The 17,828-nt window shown below is 40.0% G+C and overlaps 1 protein-coding gene across 1 annotated transcript in view; it reads left to right on the top strand.

Moving 5' to 3' along the window:
• Positions 1 to 542: 542 nt before the first annotated feature.
• Positions 543 to 17,828, top strand: part of TRPM5 (transient receptor potential cation channel subfamily M member 5) — a 48,282-nt gene continuing 30,996 nt past the window's right edge. The window contains 5 exon segments of the mRNA XM_085224296.1: positions 543 to 635; positions 12,241 to 12,405; positions 13,458 to 13,527; positions 13,530 to 13,637; positions 14,643 to 14,809. Of these exon segments, the coding sequence (XP_085080422.1) occupies positions 12,289 to 12,405; positions 13,458 to 13,527; positions 13,530 to 13,637; positions 14,643 to 14,809 (462 nt within the window). The 5' untranslated portion in view covers positions 543 to 635; positions 12,241 to 12,288.

Here is a 17,828-nt window from a genome sequence, read left to right on the forward strand (position 1 = left end):
ATGCAACGCCGATACTCTAAATACAGAATAATTCCCTTTAATGAATACATTATTAAGGCTGATGTGCTGCACGCCAGAATTTGAATTTATCTTTGAAGATAAATGAACAGTATTTGTTTGGAAATCCAAATCACTAAGAGAGCACTCAGACTGCTCTGGGAAGTTTATTACAGATTCCTTATAGCTTGAAAAAGCAGATGTTAGGCATGTGGCTCTTTCAAGGAGAACGAAGAGTTAGTTACTGGTGCAGTTACCCAACATCTGTGTTATTGCATAATTTGAAAAGTTGGTGTAGAAAATACATTCACATCAAAAGTCTATTCCAGCTGATCACCTGTTTCTGATAACTCTATGTCCCATTAATGGCATAGAGAAAAATTTACTATTTGCATCTTCGTGCTTAACAGGGCTCATTTTCATCCCAGAGAAGAGCTGTTATCATTATACACTAGCAATGTTTACTTTCGTTGTCATAAGTCTGGGTGGAGGGGTGTGCCAGGTAGTATGTTAATATCTTCCTCCTCCCAAACAGGGAAAGGGAGCAGCATCAAAAAACATTGGTGACAACAGTCACTTCAATGCGACTTCAGCATTTCAGATGGGAAGTCATGCCTGCTGCAAAGGACAGCCAGCAGGTAGGGTCACTAGCTATACTACAGTGCCTATATACATTTATCTAAGAGTTGTGTGCATTGCTAGTATTTATGCCTATCCTTTAGAGTAATTCTGTCTCCCTGGGAGAGAAAGGCAGATTCTGTCCTCTTAAAGTTTTAAAAGGGGAGCTTGTGAATCAGCCAGAAAGAGAACATTACTTAGTCTGTATTTTCTTTCCTCTTCATCACCTGTGAGTAATCAACAGTGATATAAAATAGCCATTCTGTTCTTCTATCCTTCTGAATATGAAGTATATGCAAAACTGTCAGATTTTCTATATCTGGAATTTCACAAACTTCTTGTTATTCTTCATCCACCTTATAAATAACTTCCCATCAGTTGTTTTACTGTTCAGTACTTTGGTTTTGTTACACAAGTAGTACCTCGCTTGCAATATTTTGTTGTTCTGCAATTAGACTCAAGAGTGCTCTACTATTTTGTACCCTACACCATTTAGACAACATATTAACTTTCTAGCACTGTAGACTTCTGCTGCATGGGATTCTTCTACCAGATCCTTCTTTGAGCTTACGGCATGACAATATGCCTAACATAACTGCACACTATGCTGCTTGGTTCTCCTTCTGCATTCAGAACAGACTTGGCTGTCTGAACATTAGTTGGCACAGACAAGGTAGAAAAAGCCCTCTGTAATGGAAGGTTTCTGATGAAAGTCATTTAACTTCATTCAGACAGGATCACAGGGAACACGGGAATGTTGACAGGCCAGAGTTGGTTAATTTTACTCTTTATTAATTCTTCATCTGGGAAAGCATGTTCACCCAGTAAGCTAAAAAAAAAAAAAAAATCAATCAATCAATAAAAGAAAGTCATCCTCACCTTTGGCAAATTTGAACTTCATAGAATAAGTCCATTTTAACAGATCTAGGAATCTCAGAAAGTTTGGCAACTGAAGATGAATAGAATAGCATAACCAAAAGGCACACATTGTTTAATGATTTTGTTCTCTAGTTTGACAGGGGATGTAAGTAGGCCTTGATGAAATACAAAGAAAATCACTATCTGCTGTCTAAGAGAAGAAGCCTATAGTTGCACATAGCTCATTTACAGCTACTTGAGTAAAATTCATCTATGATTTACAAATTGGTTCAGTCAGCTATGGAGCGAACTTATAAAGAGGAGAGAACAAGTTTTTTTCTTTAGTTTTTGTTGTGTGCTGTTTTTTTGTTTGTTTGTTTTTAATAACAATTATTCTTTTTCCCTGGAGTGGAGGCATTGAAGGCCAGGCTGGATGTGGCTCTGGGCAGCCTGGTCTGATGGTCGACGACCCTACACATAGCAGGGGGGTTGAAACTAGATGACCATTGTGGTCCTTTTCAACTCAAGACATTCTATGACTCTATGATACTATGAAGTTTCATCTTAATAAAACAGACATTGAAAGCAGAAAAAAAAGGAGCAAGGCAACACTTGGAATGTTTATAAACACCAAGGGAAGGGAAGCATCTGTTATTCTGTCTCTCTACTACACTACATGCTTCTGTCAAGCACAGAATTCACTGTAGTTGAAGATTCACATCTTTCTTATAACTGAACATTGCTGTGAGTACATTTCCCAGCAGAACTGTTACAGACATGGGGAAAGCATACGCATATGGGGAAGAAATGGGGGCTTTTAATACAGAATGTTAATACAGAGTGGGTTTGACAGAGTTGGAATCACTGTGCCTACCAGCACACACCTCTTGCCTGTCTGAAGGACATCCCAAATAAAAGGTCTCTTTCTCCTGTACACTGAAGCCATCCTTAACAATCCAGGTCAACTGTTTTCATCTACCTTCAGACACTTTCTCCTGTGCCTTGCAGTTTGACAACCTCAGTTCTACCCATACCAGTTTTGCACACTGCACCAAATTCAAAACGTTAAAGGAAATTTTGCCTGCAGTTTGGTTGTATTTAAAACAGAATAAATTCTGCTCCTAAGCCTTGAGATTCTCACAGTACACCTTGCATATGGTTTATGCAAAAGAGATTGTTTTGAATACACTCCCCTTTTGAGCTTACAGAATTTGCCTGAAAGCAGTGAACATAAGAGACAAAAGCAGTCCCACAAGGAAACAAGATGAAAATTAATTTTAGTGTGACTTCTTTCCTCCCCTATAATAACTGCACTTTTCAAAACCGAATGAATGGCTGCAGACATGAAATTACACAGATACAGTGAACACATGACAATCATGAAATGAGGCAAAGATTATTCTAGCACAGTTGTAAAGTGGAGCTTGTAAAATACTAGCTTAATGCTAAAGGCCGACTTTGTGGGTCAGGTGTTGGCGTTGAGAGAAACAGGTCTGTGAATTTTTGTAAATACTATGAGTTCAGTGCTCTAAAGATGTAAGGAATGAAAAGCAGCTGTTGATGTGAGCAAAGCCACAGCAGACAGCAAGCCTTTCCTGTTCCTGGGTGGTGACCCTTTTATTTTGTAGTCCTTCTGCTTTCAATAGTACAGCAGTGTTGTTTGCTCTCAATAGCAGCCCTTTGTCATGTGTTCACATACAAGCCAGCTTCAGCTAAGTTTTTCAGATATTGTTATGCCTGCCTTATCTGAATACTGCCCTTCCTGATGCACTTGTTTTGAATTGGATATGTTCTCATTCTTACAGTTTCTCCCAGCATTAACTATGGCTGTGGTTTCACAATACATCATTTTCAGGAGCCTGCATGTCATGCTGTACACCACATTTGTGAACCGATTTTGCAGAAAAATGAGCTGGCAAAAATGAATTCTTTTTGAGTGAACCCAGCCCACACAAAGAGTTATGCTGGCACAGCTTCAAAGTGGCGTGCCACGCTGTGGGAACAGTACAGTGAAGGGCCAGGAGGATGTGAAGCTGATGTCAAGCTCCCTTCAATGCTATGTACAATGAGCTATATAAGGACAATGAATTGCTTTATTTTAATTGAGCAGTATTGATGTGTGTTCTTTCTAATCAACTCCATCTGATCCTTCCATTATTTATTTCCCTTGATGTCTTCTTTTCCCTTTTATTACCTCTCCACCCTCTCAGGTTCCGTCCCCAGGATAAATCCACTTCTATGAAATTTACTGGCTGACATCTGTATGCAAATTTCTGCAAACTCCCTAAAAGTACATTATTCAAATAGCCTCTAGTGCTCTTCACTATTAAGCATATAAAGAGAGAAACAGAAAGGACAAAATACCTGTATTTGCATTAGCACTTTGCACATTCATTTGTTAGAAGGCTTGGTACTAACCCTGTCCAAAGCACAAGTCACATTCCAAGAAACCAATGAGAAAACTCCTACAAATATTTGATTTATCTCACATTCTTGTGTTTTGGTAGTTACAAGAAGGAATAGGCTTGAGAGGTACACTCTAGTAGATGTTACTGAACCAACATAGGCATTCTTTAACAAGGCTGCCCTCCCAGATATCTCTCCATAGCTTGATTCTGTTGATTTTTAAAATAATTTTTTTCTTCCTGAGATATTTTCTTCTGATTAACAATGTACATGTGCAATAAGGAGCAGTTAGGATTTATAACGCTCTTTATACAACTGACTTTCAAGTAAGGAAAATACTAACACTGATGTTTTTGAAACCTCCTAATGGGGCCAGTCCATATAAATATATCTGAAAAACCAACCTAAACTCGTATTTTACTAGGCCACTTCTGTGCTTCACTTCTTCACATGATTTTATTTCAAGTTCCTTGCTTCTGTTGTTTCCTCTGGTCTGGTCCTGTGTCTAAGAACTCAAAGTCTACAAATAATGAACTGATTCCAAAGTTGCTGTCAACCCCCACTACTGGCTTTTTATCTCTGTTCTAGTCAAATGTGCAGAAACTTGTTGATTATTTTCCGTGTGCTTGTCCCATCCACTGGACAGCTGGTCACAGTTTTTTCTGGTATATTTCACAGAATGGTTGGAATGAACCTCTAGAGGTTATCTGGCCCAGTTTCACTGCACAAGGACCATTCCTAGGTCTTAACGATTTAGCAATTCTATGGCAATAATGGTAGATGATTCTATTTTACAGGCTGTGATGCAGAAACACTTCCTGCATTGTTACCAGAATTTGAAGGGCTAATTCCCAAGAAACATTTTCTAAAGCTGTAATGGAAATATAAGCTAGCTAATGTATATAATTGCATGTACACATATAACAGTCTCACTATATATGCATTTATTTTCCCTAAAAAGTTCTCTAAAAAGATCTCGGACTTTATATACTTATATTTACAATCTATTTTTTTCATCTGATATTCAATTGATGTCTTCTCCAGCATCCCCATCTCCTCTGCATTCACACTCAATTTCTACTTTGTTCTGCATATTTATTATGTTTCAATTCAAAATAGAAATATGGCTATCACTGGAAACAAATAATTGTATTAATATTCTGCTGGCCTTGACCCAGTAAGCTCACTGATGCAATTTTTCCTTGAGTGAGTACTTGCACTGAAGTCAATAGGAACATCTCAGTTATTAAAATTACATAAGCATAGATGCATCTTGATGATCAGACCTGCAGTTACATGTGCAGCTCTTAGGGTTGCAGTGACATGCAGGTTAAGGTTAAGTTCTTTGAGATATGAAATAGTGATATCACAGTTAAGGACTGTGGCTTTACTAACTCCGAAACCACTGGCAGAATATTTTCATCCTTTCCAAATAAATGTTTTTGTAGCAACTACCCCTGGACAGCCACGTTACCATTTTCCCTTCAGCCTCACTTGCAATCCTAGCTACAGCAACAACACATCGTTCCCATAAACTTTTTGCAGTGGTAGGCTGTTACACTGTCCTTATTCCTCCACTATAGTCTCCTACACAGTATTCTAATGGTCCCACAATTCTAACTTGCTCAAACTTTTTTTTTTTTTTTTGTCTCCATGTATTCTTGTTGTTCCTGCTCAAACCTTCTCCAGCTAGTCCATAATACTCTTGAAACCTAGCACCCCAAACCAAACAGAATACTGTAGTTGAAGCTGTCATGATGCACCACTGAGCGGCTTGACATTTCTTGCAGGCTCTCCTGCTGATACTGTTCTATACAACATTTCTCCCTCTTGCAAGAACAGCATTGCTCATTTATGCTTGGTTTGCTTGAAAATCTTAGATTCTTTTCTACAGCTAAGTCACTTGTTTCCCAATGGGATCATTCAAAGCTGAATGCTCCTGCTCAAGTTCAATGTGTTCATCTCTGTTCATCACAGCTTCTCCCTTATTTTCACTTGCATTGTTTCCGTGAGCAGTCTGTTTTTCTGACTAAGAGTTTTCATTGGGATTGCCATCTCATCCCGTGCCAATTACCTGCATGGGTAATTAGTGCCATTTTCTTTCCTCCACATGAAAACATCCTCTAAAATATATAAACCAAGATCTAATGGATTTGCTCCATCTGGCAATGAAGTAAAAGAGGGCAGGCTTTGTGACTGGCTCAGTACTGCTGATGTTAAATCATTATTATATTTAATCATTTCACCTGCATATTCAAATGTACCCTTACATGAGTGGAAGAATCAAATAGTGATTAAATCAGGGTGTGTCTCAGTCTGCTGATCAGCCTACTGGTATGAAGGAGAATTCTTACTACTGTGAGGTCTGAGAGCATGTGAATACCATACACCCATTCTGTTAATCAATCATTACACTTGAAAACATTAACTGAGGTCAAGTTACGCCTTGACAAGGTCCATTTTCACAAGATGTGTTTGAAAGGCTCAATTTTGACCTCCGTTCACATTCTGAACGCTGTCCAAAACATTGGATTGTCTATAAAAGCACTGAAATGGAAAGATGACAGAGACCAGCATTCTCATCACCCACTGGGAGGTGAGTGACCTCTCCCCTTGTTACCACACAAGGAGGAAGAGCTGCACATTCAGAGTGGGCTAAGTAGCAGTGACAGTGATTAGGAAGAATCTCTGGAAAGCTGTGGAGAGAAGTGGCAGGAGAGAAGGAGGTTGGCAGGAGAGAAGACATGGCAGAGGCATCAACAGGGAGACGGGGGCAGGAGACAGAATAGTCCAGAAAGGGATGGATGTTCGTTGGAAGAATCTCAATAGGGATCTGCCTTACAGAGATTCCCTGAAATGACGACAATTATCCCCTTAATGCTTTACCTATCTGCCAATTTCCTACAACCCAGAAACCTGGAATGCCTAAATATAATACTGCCCAGAATGAAGGACAAAAGAGCACTAGGGACATGCAAACTTCAGTGTTACAAGCACTCATTGTACAATGGTACAATTCTAACAGCTCCCATTTATGAGGTTAAAGAAATAATGATTCATGAGACTGGCAGACACCCAGAATGATTTAAGCAGGCCATCCCAACGTAAATGACATTGACTCACATTTCCAGCTGCAGGTGGAACTGGCAATTGTCTTTTCATAATTGTCTTAACTTGCTTTGCTAGTTAGAAATAGTTTTCTAGGTTATATTTCAAATCTGATAGTCATTAGAGGTACATTCTTTTCATAGATGTTTTGTACTTATAGTCAGTGGGAACATCTAGGACAGAATTTGACCTACAAACTTAAATATCCAGCAGCAGCCTAGATAGAAAATCTGTACTTAAGCCTAAACCAGAATTAAAGTAAGACTGCTTAATATATATACATATGAACAGAGGATATATTTAAAATATGAAAAATATGCACAGATTGTAGCAGGCAAGATACTTACAGCATTCTTTCAGTCCTTAGCTGTTTCCAACTGCCTGTCTTCAAGAATCTTTTCATCAGACTTAACACAATGGTATTTTCATAAATAAAGGACAAAAAAAACCATGAAATTTTGGATAAAAGCAACACGTGGAATTTTCTTTACAAAAAAAACAAAAAAACAAAACCAACTTACAATAGGAAGCAGTATTCAGAGAGTAAAAAAAACACTGAAGTACTGCCCACTGATTTTGTGCTTATAATCATCTCTTTTTTGCTTCCTTCTTTACCTTCCCTATCATTCAAAAGTACTTGAACCATGCTCCTCTTAGTGGCTATCTGCTTAATCTTTCCCAAGGCATGACATATTCCAGACCCTTACAATTAAACAACGCTCTGTGATGTTACAATGATGCAACATCCTCAGTTAGGCTGACTTCAGCGTAGCGTCATGAGTTTGACCTCAAAGATTTGACCCAATTGCTGTGACCTGACATTTGCAATCTAGTACAGCCTCAAGTCTCAAAGAACAGCCCTTGAAACCACTGGAGAGACTTAAGTGAAAGCCAGAATCAAACAGAATAAGACAGAATTCAACACAAGAAAGAATAAAAAACTTATAACACAGCTTGCCAATACACGCCTAATGCCACTTTGCCTGTTAGAAGGCGTTGGGCAACATGATTGCATTTTAAAGCAAGAAACAGAAAACCAGAAATTTTAACAATCCAGGAGGAAATGGCAGAGCTATGTTATGTTCTGAATATATATTCAAAAAATTAGGGAAAAAAGTCTGTGTGCTGACTGATTGGTATACAGTAGGGCTTCACTGAAGTGCAAAGTGAGGAGGTGTGCAGTACTGAACAACTATTCTATGGTTCTGACCATCAGAGTGAGGGATTATATTGCAAGAGCTTATACAGATGTATGGAAAGACAAGTCAACTTTTATTGTGGATCAGCTTTCAGGTTCAGGAATCACAGCTGCAAATCTTATGCAGCTGGTGACATCCTGTTGATTGGCAGAGTGCAGAGGGTCGTTGTTGGTGGTGCAGAGTCTGGCTGGAGACCTGTGACCAGTGGTGTCCCCCAGGGGTCTGTGCTGGGTCCGGTCTTGTTCAACATCTTCATCAATGACCTTGATGAGGGGATAGTGGCCACCCTCAGCAAGTTTGCTGATGATACGAAGTTGGGAGGATTGGCTGACACGCCTGAAGGCTGTGCTGCCATTCAGCGAGACCTGGACAGGCTGGAGAGCTGGGCAGTAAGAAACCGGATGAGGTTCAACACAAGCAAGTGTAGGGTCTTACACCTAGGGAGGAATAATTGCATGCACCAATACAGGCTGGGGGATGAGCTGCTGGAGAGGAGCTCTGCAGAGAGGGACCTGGGCGTCCTGGTGGACGACAGGTTGGCCATGAGCCAGCAGTGTGCCCTCGTGGCCAAAAAGGCCAATGGCATTCTGGGGTGCATTAAGAAGAGCGTGTCCAGCAGGTCGAGGGAGGTGATCCTCCCCCTCTACTCTGCCCTGGTAAGGCCTCATCTGGAGTACTGTGTCCAGTTCTGGGCTCCCCAGTACAAAAAAGACAGGGATCTCTTGGAAAGAGTCCAGCGGAGGGCCACAAAGTTGGTGAAGGGCCTGGAGCACCTCCCCTATGAAGAAAGGCTAAGTGAACTGGGTCTGTTCAGCCTTGAGAAAAGAAGACTGAGAGGGGACCTGATCCAGGTTTATAAATATCTGAGGTGTGGCGGCCATAGTGGTGAGGCCAGTCTCTTTTCAGTGGTACGTGGAGACAGGACGAGGGGAAACGGACATAAGCTGCAGCATAGGAAGTTTCGCACAAATGTGCGTAAGAACTTCTTCACGGTGAGGGTGACGGAGCACTGGAACAGGCTGCCCAGGGGGGTTGTGGAATCTCCTTCTCTGGAGATATTCAAGTCTCACCTGGACGCCTACCTGTGCGACCTGGTGTAGGGAACCTGCTTTGGCAGGGGGGTTGGTCTCGATGATCTCTAGAGGTCCCTTCCAACCCCTACAATTCTGTGATTCTGTGATTTTGCAATATTCATAATCTAAGGAACCTCTGATTCTTTCACTTGCACAGTATCTACCGAATTGCCTTTAAAATCTTCTCCCCCACACTTTCAAATAGCAAAGCAAAATTTCCTTACTCCATTAGTACAACTGGCTAGAACACTGCAACAACATGGAACATTTACACTGTACAGTTATTATTGCATCATACTGAAAAGCCCAGTATTCACTTCTTGGGAGCTAAACAAGAAGTAGAAGAGAAAGCAAATAGAAATGTCAATGTGTCACATCTTGTTTGAAAACAAAAAGATACTTGGCTTTGCTTCTTGGCTTTGTCTGTAAAAGTTCCTGAAGGCTGCATGCAGAAACTTGGTAAACTGCACCCAACAACAGCTCATGACCTCATCCAGTGTCATTTCTCAGCTCCATGTAGGGCCACACTAAGTTCTTGTACAGAAACCACTCAGAATCCTGTACAACTCGGGGACTTGTTTTGCTGTTCTGTCAGTTCCACTTTCCTGCTTCTCTTAACGCATGATATCTTTCTGGCTTAGGATATGAACACAAGAACAGCTGTACAAGATACCAAATTCCATTTAGCTCTGTATCCCACCACAGACAGCGGCTTGGCAGGGGTGCTGAAGGACTGGACATAAGAACAGGATGGAAACATGACATAATGCTTCCACCAAAATGCACGCAATCTCTAGCATCATGGTTTGAAGATTATTCAATTAGAAACTAAATTAAAAAAAAAAAAGAGAGAGAGAAAAGCATGCTCTGTACAGTGCCAGATACCAGCTGGCTTCCTTGCTTATGAACAAAGCTTCTGCACCTTAATCCACTTTTGTCTCTTTCACTATTTTTTTGCTACCATCAAGAGCCAGAGTTGCTAAACTAAAAATCAAATAACTGCAAAAATGAATTGTCCAAATACCAGAAGATCCTGCACAAGTCTCAGTAATTCCACACCTTTGTTCCAAAAGAGATATCAAATATAGCCTCATGATCAAATTTTACAAGTTAGGATCTGGAACTAGACATAAAATTAACCATGAGAGCACATTAACGGTCTAATTACTTACTAATTTGCTGTCTATTCTGAGGTCATTGCCCGTGTGCAGTTACAAATAAACACATACTACTTAGTACAGTGATGAATGGTGACTAAATGTACCCTGGGAATTCAGCCCTAAGTACCTTTTTCTAATCAAATCCTTTGTTTTGTCAGCAAGTTCCAGGAAGTAATACTTCTGTACTTTAGAATAGCTAAAATCTGTTGTTTATGGCTCTGTATTTACTATTTTTCCCCCCTTAGAATACTGTCTTCCATGGTCTTAGGAGACAAAGCCGTGTCTCCCATGGCCAAGTGTGCTCAAACAGGTAGGCTTTGTGACAATATCTGTTACTGATTATCTGAAATAAGGTCTCTAGGTAAGACACTAACTTGCGGAAGTCTGATATCCTGGAATTCAAAATAAACACTTCTCTCAAGATGTGACTACTGCGCTGTCAGGGAGAAGAAGAGCAGTATTTTTAAAGCACTGATCTAAGTCTGAAGTTAAGGGGAGGAAGGGAAGTGTGGAATAGCTTATAAGGAAAACTGTCCTTAACAGTTTTCAGAGGAAAATCTGAGAACAAGGCAACTCTTAACAACATTTTCATGGGAAATGTAAAGAAGAAATTAAGAGACAGCAGTATTAAAGCAGTTCAGATTTCCCCATAGGAAACAGCTGGAGAGCTTGCTCCCTCTGCTGGAGCATCCTAATAGAACCACACGGGTGCTAGTTTGACCCACTTTTAAGTCTACAGCAAGCCTTTTTGACCTGGAAATTAGGATTTTTATGAAGATGGACTCATTAATGCAGGGTTGATTACCATTTATGGCGTGCTATCACATGGAATTTTTTAAGAATGTACTGAGTATGCAGATGAGGTCAGAGGGGAGAAATCTTTTGTTTTCATTGTTCTTGCACTGAAGAGAAACAAAATAAAGCATACAAGTTGTACGTATTCTTTTCAAATTATGGTTATACCAGCCCAGTGGAACTGGAAAGCAAGCAGACTTCTTCCAGTAATGTAAAAGAGAAGAGCAGCTCTTACCGTATGACCTTTGCTTTAGGATGGATTACTTGCCAACATTCCTGTAGCCACATATAAAGAAAACCACATCACTTTTTGAACTGTATGTTAAGTAAAATCTTACATATTTTGGCTTATGAATAAATAACCTATTCCAGGAGCAAATAGACAGCAAACCTCCCCTCACAAGGCCAGGCTGGATGGAGCTTTGAGCAACTTGGTCTAGTGGGAGATGTCCCTGACTATATCACAGGGTTTGGAACTAGATGGTCTTAAAGGTCCCTTCCAGCTCAAACCATTCCACGATCCTATGATCTTCAGGTGAAGACAATGCCATCAATTAGTTATTTAGTATTTGTGTTGGATAATATCAATCATAGTAGCATGGTGCATAACAACAGAAAGACAGCATTATTCAGACATCCACTGACACAGCTCAGCCTTTGCTTGCAATAGTTATGGTTAAGGTATCTCTTTCCCTCCTTTAGAGTTGGGTTTATCTCTTGGGCTCTAAAACACCCCACATGGCTTTGGACAGAATGTGGGATCTTGTACTTCGTAATTCAGATTTCTACCAGCTAAATGACACTCAAGTTGCTTTATTCCTTCACGCCTTTCTATAACCTAAGTTACAAAGCTGCGTTATGGAATCTCCCTCCTTCTGCTCACATATCCAACATAAACATCTTCAGTTTTAGCTGGGCCGTACAACCATAATACTGAAATAGAAAAATATTTAGCTAAAAACTCAATTAGATGTAAATTTGTGGATTTTGTGGCCTCTCCAGTTTAGTCCATTTCTCCTTTTCCAGTCTCACCATCATTTCAGTGAACAGCCTGGTGATCACCTGAAAAACTGAATGGAGAAGATGGAAACCAAGTACTGCAGCAGTGACAAAGAAGAAACTTTCAAAACAGAATTGCCATACTGCATAGGAGAAATTGACTTCACAGCTTCTGGGAAGAAACGTGGAAAGGTACAGCAATAAGGAATCTCAAGCTTGTGGCACTATTGCTATTGCTCAGCTGTTAATACAGAGATTATAACATTGAAGATGAGTATATTAGAGCACTAGGCACCACGTTCTAACCAAAGCAGAGAACAAACCTTTATAAACAGCGCTGTAATTTTAAATGACACCTATTAACAAAGACAAATCAATCATTTTCCCCACACAGACCTACCACAGTTACAGTTGCTCATCTGTTTTCCCCTTTAAAAAAGGATGAATAAATAAAATCATGTCCTTCATTTTGCATTATCTCCCTGTTTTAACCACTTTCTTCCAAGTAGTTAATTACTATAGATTTAAACTGCTGAGCTGCTTCAAGGCTCTCAAAGTTCTCTCCCTTTTCTGCTAATACATAAAGAAAGCTGTGCACAGACAGACCCTCTTCCTCACTGCTCTCTTGAATCTGATCTGCTCCCCCCCAGCAGAAGGAATTCCTAGGATCAGAACTCAGCCTTAAGGTTTCATTTCATTGTGAAGTCTAAGCACAGTGCGCACTGGTAATCCAACAGTAAAAAGCATTTACTTTGCCAAATGGAAACCTAGCCTGAATAAAGGCCAAGAAAACTCAATTGAAAATGAGGAGGATGTGGACACTTGAAAAACAGATACGAAATCAGGCAAACATTTCAGCTACCTCAGAAACAAGAAACGCCTCAGAGATTTCTTGGCTTTGCTAAACTGCCATGAAACTGAAGGCAATTAAAGAAGAATAGCAGCACTAAAGGAGAGAGAGCAATTTATGACTTCATAATGCAGAACAAACCCATGGAGCTGACACGATTAATGAGATTGTTTTGAATTTATTTGTGAATTATGAATATTTATTATTTATGAATTTCACAGAAGCCTGTTAAATTCATTCTAGTACTTCGTTCTCTGTCAGATCTTGCTCAAATAATCAAGGGGTACTAATAACCATTTAATTGTTGTGATACATTTGCCTTTACATTTACTATATCCTACTGTGCTGTTATTACTCAGGGTTTTTTTGTTTGTTTGTTTTGTTTCTATTCAAGTTTATTAAGGTCCCGTGCACTATTCACCCTGGAGTTATATTTGAAGTCATGCTCAACAAATGGAAGCTACCGGCCCCAATTTGGTTGTCTCTTTAGTAGGGGAAGAAGAAAATTTCCAGATGAAGCCTTGGTTGCGGGACACCTTAAAAAAAGGACTCATTAAGGCAGCCCAAAGCACAGGTTAGTACTTTATGCATTAAAGGAAGAATTTATACTCCTGCTGGATTCTCACATCTAGTGATCTTCTAGAGTCAGTGGCCCTGCTCGCATGATTGCTTCACAGCTTTTGGTTTCAGCTCACTGGGTCAGACAAGATTTAAACAGCTTTGGTTTCTGTAATGAAAGAGCCAACTATCAAACCTTTTTTTTTTTTCTTGGCACTTTGGTTCCAGACAGTTTTCTTTGGTTTTACACCCAGCTGATTTCCATACTTAAGATTAGATAGCTTTAAGATCTCCAGGTCTTTTGTGTTACGTTTTTGAAAGTGCTCTGTTAACAACCAGGCCTGCCTGGTGTAGTAATGTTTCTACTCGCTTTCAGACATTGAGTACAGTCTGGAAATAAGGCTCTTGAAGGGTGTGTTGACAGCACAGCAAAGACAACAAGGTTGCATCACATGATATATAAAGCATGTCTACTTGGGCACCTGATTTCTTATTTTCTCTATTAAAGCCTTGCATTCAGTATACATTTTTTAATTCTAAATGTTATAGTCTATTAAGATTATCAGTATTCGAAGGGAGTATAACAACAGGAGGGGGAAAAGACTGTTTATGAGGGTGGATAGTGATAGGGTAAGGGGGAATGGTTTTAAACTGAGACAGGGGAGGTTTAAGTTAGGTATTAGGAGGAAGTTTTTCCACACAGGGTAGTGACACACTGGAACAGGTTGCCCAAGGAGGCTGTGGATGCCCCATCCCTGGAGGCACTCAAGGCCAGGCTGGATGTGGCTCTGGGCAGCCTGGTCTGCTGGTTAGCAGCCCTGCACATAGCAGGGGGTTGGAACTGGATGGTCATTGTGGTCCTTTTCAACCCAGCCTATTCTATGATTCTGCGATAATTTGTCCGCAGGTAATCTGACTATCTAAACAAAGCTTAAATCTGGTACTTAAAATAATGTTACTAAGCACACAAATGTTCAACGATAAAGAAATTATCTAACAATTGAAAAAACAATAATTCCAGATGCCTGGATTTTTACCGGCGCTTTACGAGTTGGAATAACAAGGCACTTGGTGCAAGCAGTCCGAGATCACGCCTTGGCTAGTACTTCATCCAAAGTAAGAGTCATTGCCATAGGAATTGCTTCCCTTGGAAAAATTCAGCACAGAGAAATTCTGGACAACACAAAGGTATTTTTTCCCCTTATTCTACTCACAAGACAAGATTGTTCAGAAGCGATCTCCAAGTTTACAAACTGTTGAAGTAGTAGAGAACAGAACGTTGAGCTACCTTAAAAACAGAAATGGAGTTCCATGTGTGCTTTAGGAGAAGACAGAGGCAAAAAGCAGGGAAAGTCGTTAGAACCCAATGATTCTGTGCCCTGCAGAGTATATCTGGCAGCTATTCTTCAAATATCCAGCAGGTGACAGTATTGGACACGAGCTCAGTATCTGGGTAAAAAGGAACTTCAGGAAAAAACACATCACAGGATACTTTCAACACTTTTTTTTTTTTTTTTTTTTTTTTGCCCTGTCCACTTACTGCAGAATTCCAAGCTGTTTCGGAAGTATCCTATATCTTAGTATCAAATGGAGCCATAAATATTTTATTATCAAGTTCTCCTAACCAGTCACTGAATTGGTGTGTAACATGCAAAAGCTTATCTACATTTCAGGCCACAAATGCTACACACGCAGGATTTGGTCTAGTCTGCATGAATTCTAGGCTCTCTACAGTTCAAGTCAAAGCAATGGAAGTTTATGCATCAATTATTGCAAATGCCAAGACAAGTTGATGCTGAATTGACCTGCGAGTGGAGAAGACAATTAATGACATTCTTGTCACTGTATATTCTGTCTGTCCTAAGCAAACTGTTATAAGAGTCATGCAGGTGCGTGGTGACAATTAATGACAATCCGTATGTGCTATTTCCCCGCAGAAGCTGAGAAGCAAATGACAAAGACAGCTCTTTGAATTTGTATCTAGCTCTTTATCAGATAGGCAGCAGTCAAATACCAGCTATCAGCAGGGAGAAGCTGCCAGATCGTACTGCCATTTTATTGTCACTGGGCTTCCCTCCCTTCCACACCTTTTGCCAAGCTGCGTGCTCAGTCAGATGAGACTCTCCAGTTGAAAGACACCAACTTATTTGGGTGGTTCAGAGGAAAGAATTTGGTTCATCACAGTAGGGAATTTTCTTCAGGAAAGTTTCTTCAGCAAGAGTAAACCAACTGTTGCACCTCCCTCCTGGGCTAATCACAAGGCATCTCAATCTATCCCAAACAGCTACAAAACAAGTGCACTGTTACAGAATTAGATTTTCTCTTTCTTGACCAGAGCCCAAGTTCTTTGTCAAAGAATACTTGTAGAACATTCTTGACCCGTTGACTTCTGGCACTACATCTACCAAAAGACATTCTAGATTTTAGTCAGTTACTTTAAGACAAAAGAACTATAGACAAGGTTGTTGATCTAAATCCAGTTCACCTTATACTTGCTATTAGCACAGCTTGTTGTATAAAATAGAGCTAACACCACACACTTGCAAGGAGAAAAACAAGCCCTGAAATCAGTGGATCTCTTCCTTGTTTCTTTTACTGGCATGCTTTAAATATCTTTGAATGATCACTTCCAGGTTTTCAGGGAATAAATAGGAAAATCCCCGAGAGCCTTTTTCAGTTAGTTGTTACATCTCACAGCCCTAATCTAAGGACAAATCTCTGGTGAGCAGGCTTAAAGTTACATGGCAGCGGAACACAGGCACACCCTCCATCAAAGCAAAATTTAAGGACAAATAAACTGTTTTAATATAACTTTCCCCAACAAATGAGAGATGTGGAATGAGAGGAGGAGGCCAGAAAAACTTGTGAACGTGCAAGTTTACTGGTTTTTGTTTGTTTTTTTCCCTCTGGAACAGCCTCCAATGTGACTCTTCCCAGAGCTGCTGAGAGGAAAAGAAGCCATAGGAGCACATCTTATTACAACTCTTTTGACCTTTGGAGGCTATTTCACTTCTGCAGTTTGACCTTATACAGCTTTGTTTCAGAAAGTAGCTTGGCAGAATGGCATGGAGTATGCTCAGCCCTTCTTTCAGCAGCATAAAAGAGCTTGTTATCCAAATTCCTTTATGTTTTTAACAAATCAGCAAAGTTGCTACAAGCTTCTGGTAGTAAGTTCACTGCTTCTCCAACATCAGCCATAGCCTTGGCTGTGGAGGAGAACCTGACCAGCTCCTAGCCTGAATTTCCCTCAGGATTCAGCTGGGCACCTGCTTTTTCCAACAGACTACAACAAAAGCTGAGATTCACAAGGGTTCCACATAAGATCTGGCTCTTAAAAACAATGTAAATCTCTCTACCACACCTTTATAACAACTAGGTAACTTGCATAATTACATTGCTATACCTAGATAGGCACATCTGTACACACAAAATTAGCAGGAGGAATAATACAATACATAGGCACAATAGCTAAGCTGGTAGTTTGCTCATCAACTCAAAGGCTGCAGGAATTGGGGAAGAAGTGAAAGATAAAGCAGCTTTTAAACCACAGCACTGATCTGGCTTACTTGCAACAGAACAGTGGTTATGAAGAGGAAAAAGAAAAATAACGAGGCATATGCAGCCTGGCTTGCAGCTAGAAATGATATATCAAGTGAAAGTGCAGCAGTGGAAAAGAAAGAGGTATATTTATGGAAGGAGAGCTTGAAAAAGCACAGGTGGTTGTCTATGATTTGTGCAATCCTTACAATAGGAGGCTGAAACAGGGGTTCTGTTTTACCCAGACAGTTATTTAATATAAGAATTCATTAATAAATAATTTCAGTAAGCGACACCTCCTGCCCAAAATAAGAGAAATAGATTACACCTCCTAAAATCTACCTGTCACTCACTCCTTAGAATAAGGCTTCCAAATTATGAATTGCCATTAGATCTCATATAATCTTGTCAATTAAACCAAGCTGCATTTCATTTGATGTGGTTGAGGAGCAAGCTAACTTAAATACTGGTATGCACATGGCAAAAACACTACTGAAATGAGCAAGTTAGCCTGTTTGCACCAGCAGAGACTTTAACCCTCTGAGACAGTACGGCTTCACTTACAATTATCAAGTCTCACGGCCCCTTTCACCTGCCTAACTAACACTTCCAAAACACCTGAATGAATACCTGTGATTCAGAGATGATGATTTATGTCAGCATATTTTGT

The sequence above is a fragment of the Meleagris gallopavo genome, chromosome 5, assembly GCF_905368555.1.
Source record: "Meleagris gallopavo chromosome 5, MGAL_WU_HG_1.1, whole genome shotgun sequence".
Lineage (NCBI taxonomy): Eukaryota > Metazoa > Chordata > Aves > Galliformes > Phasianidae > Meleagris > Meleagris gallopavo.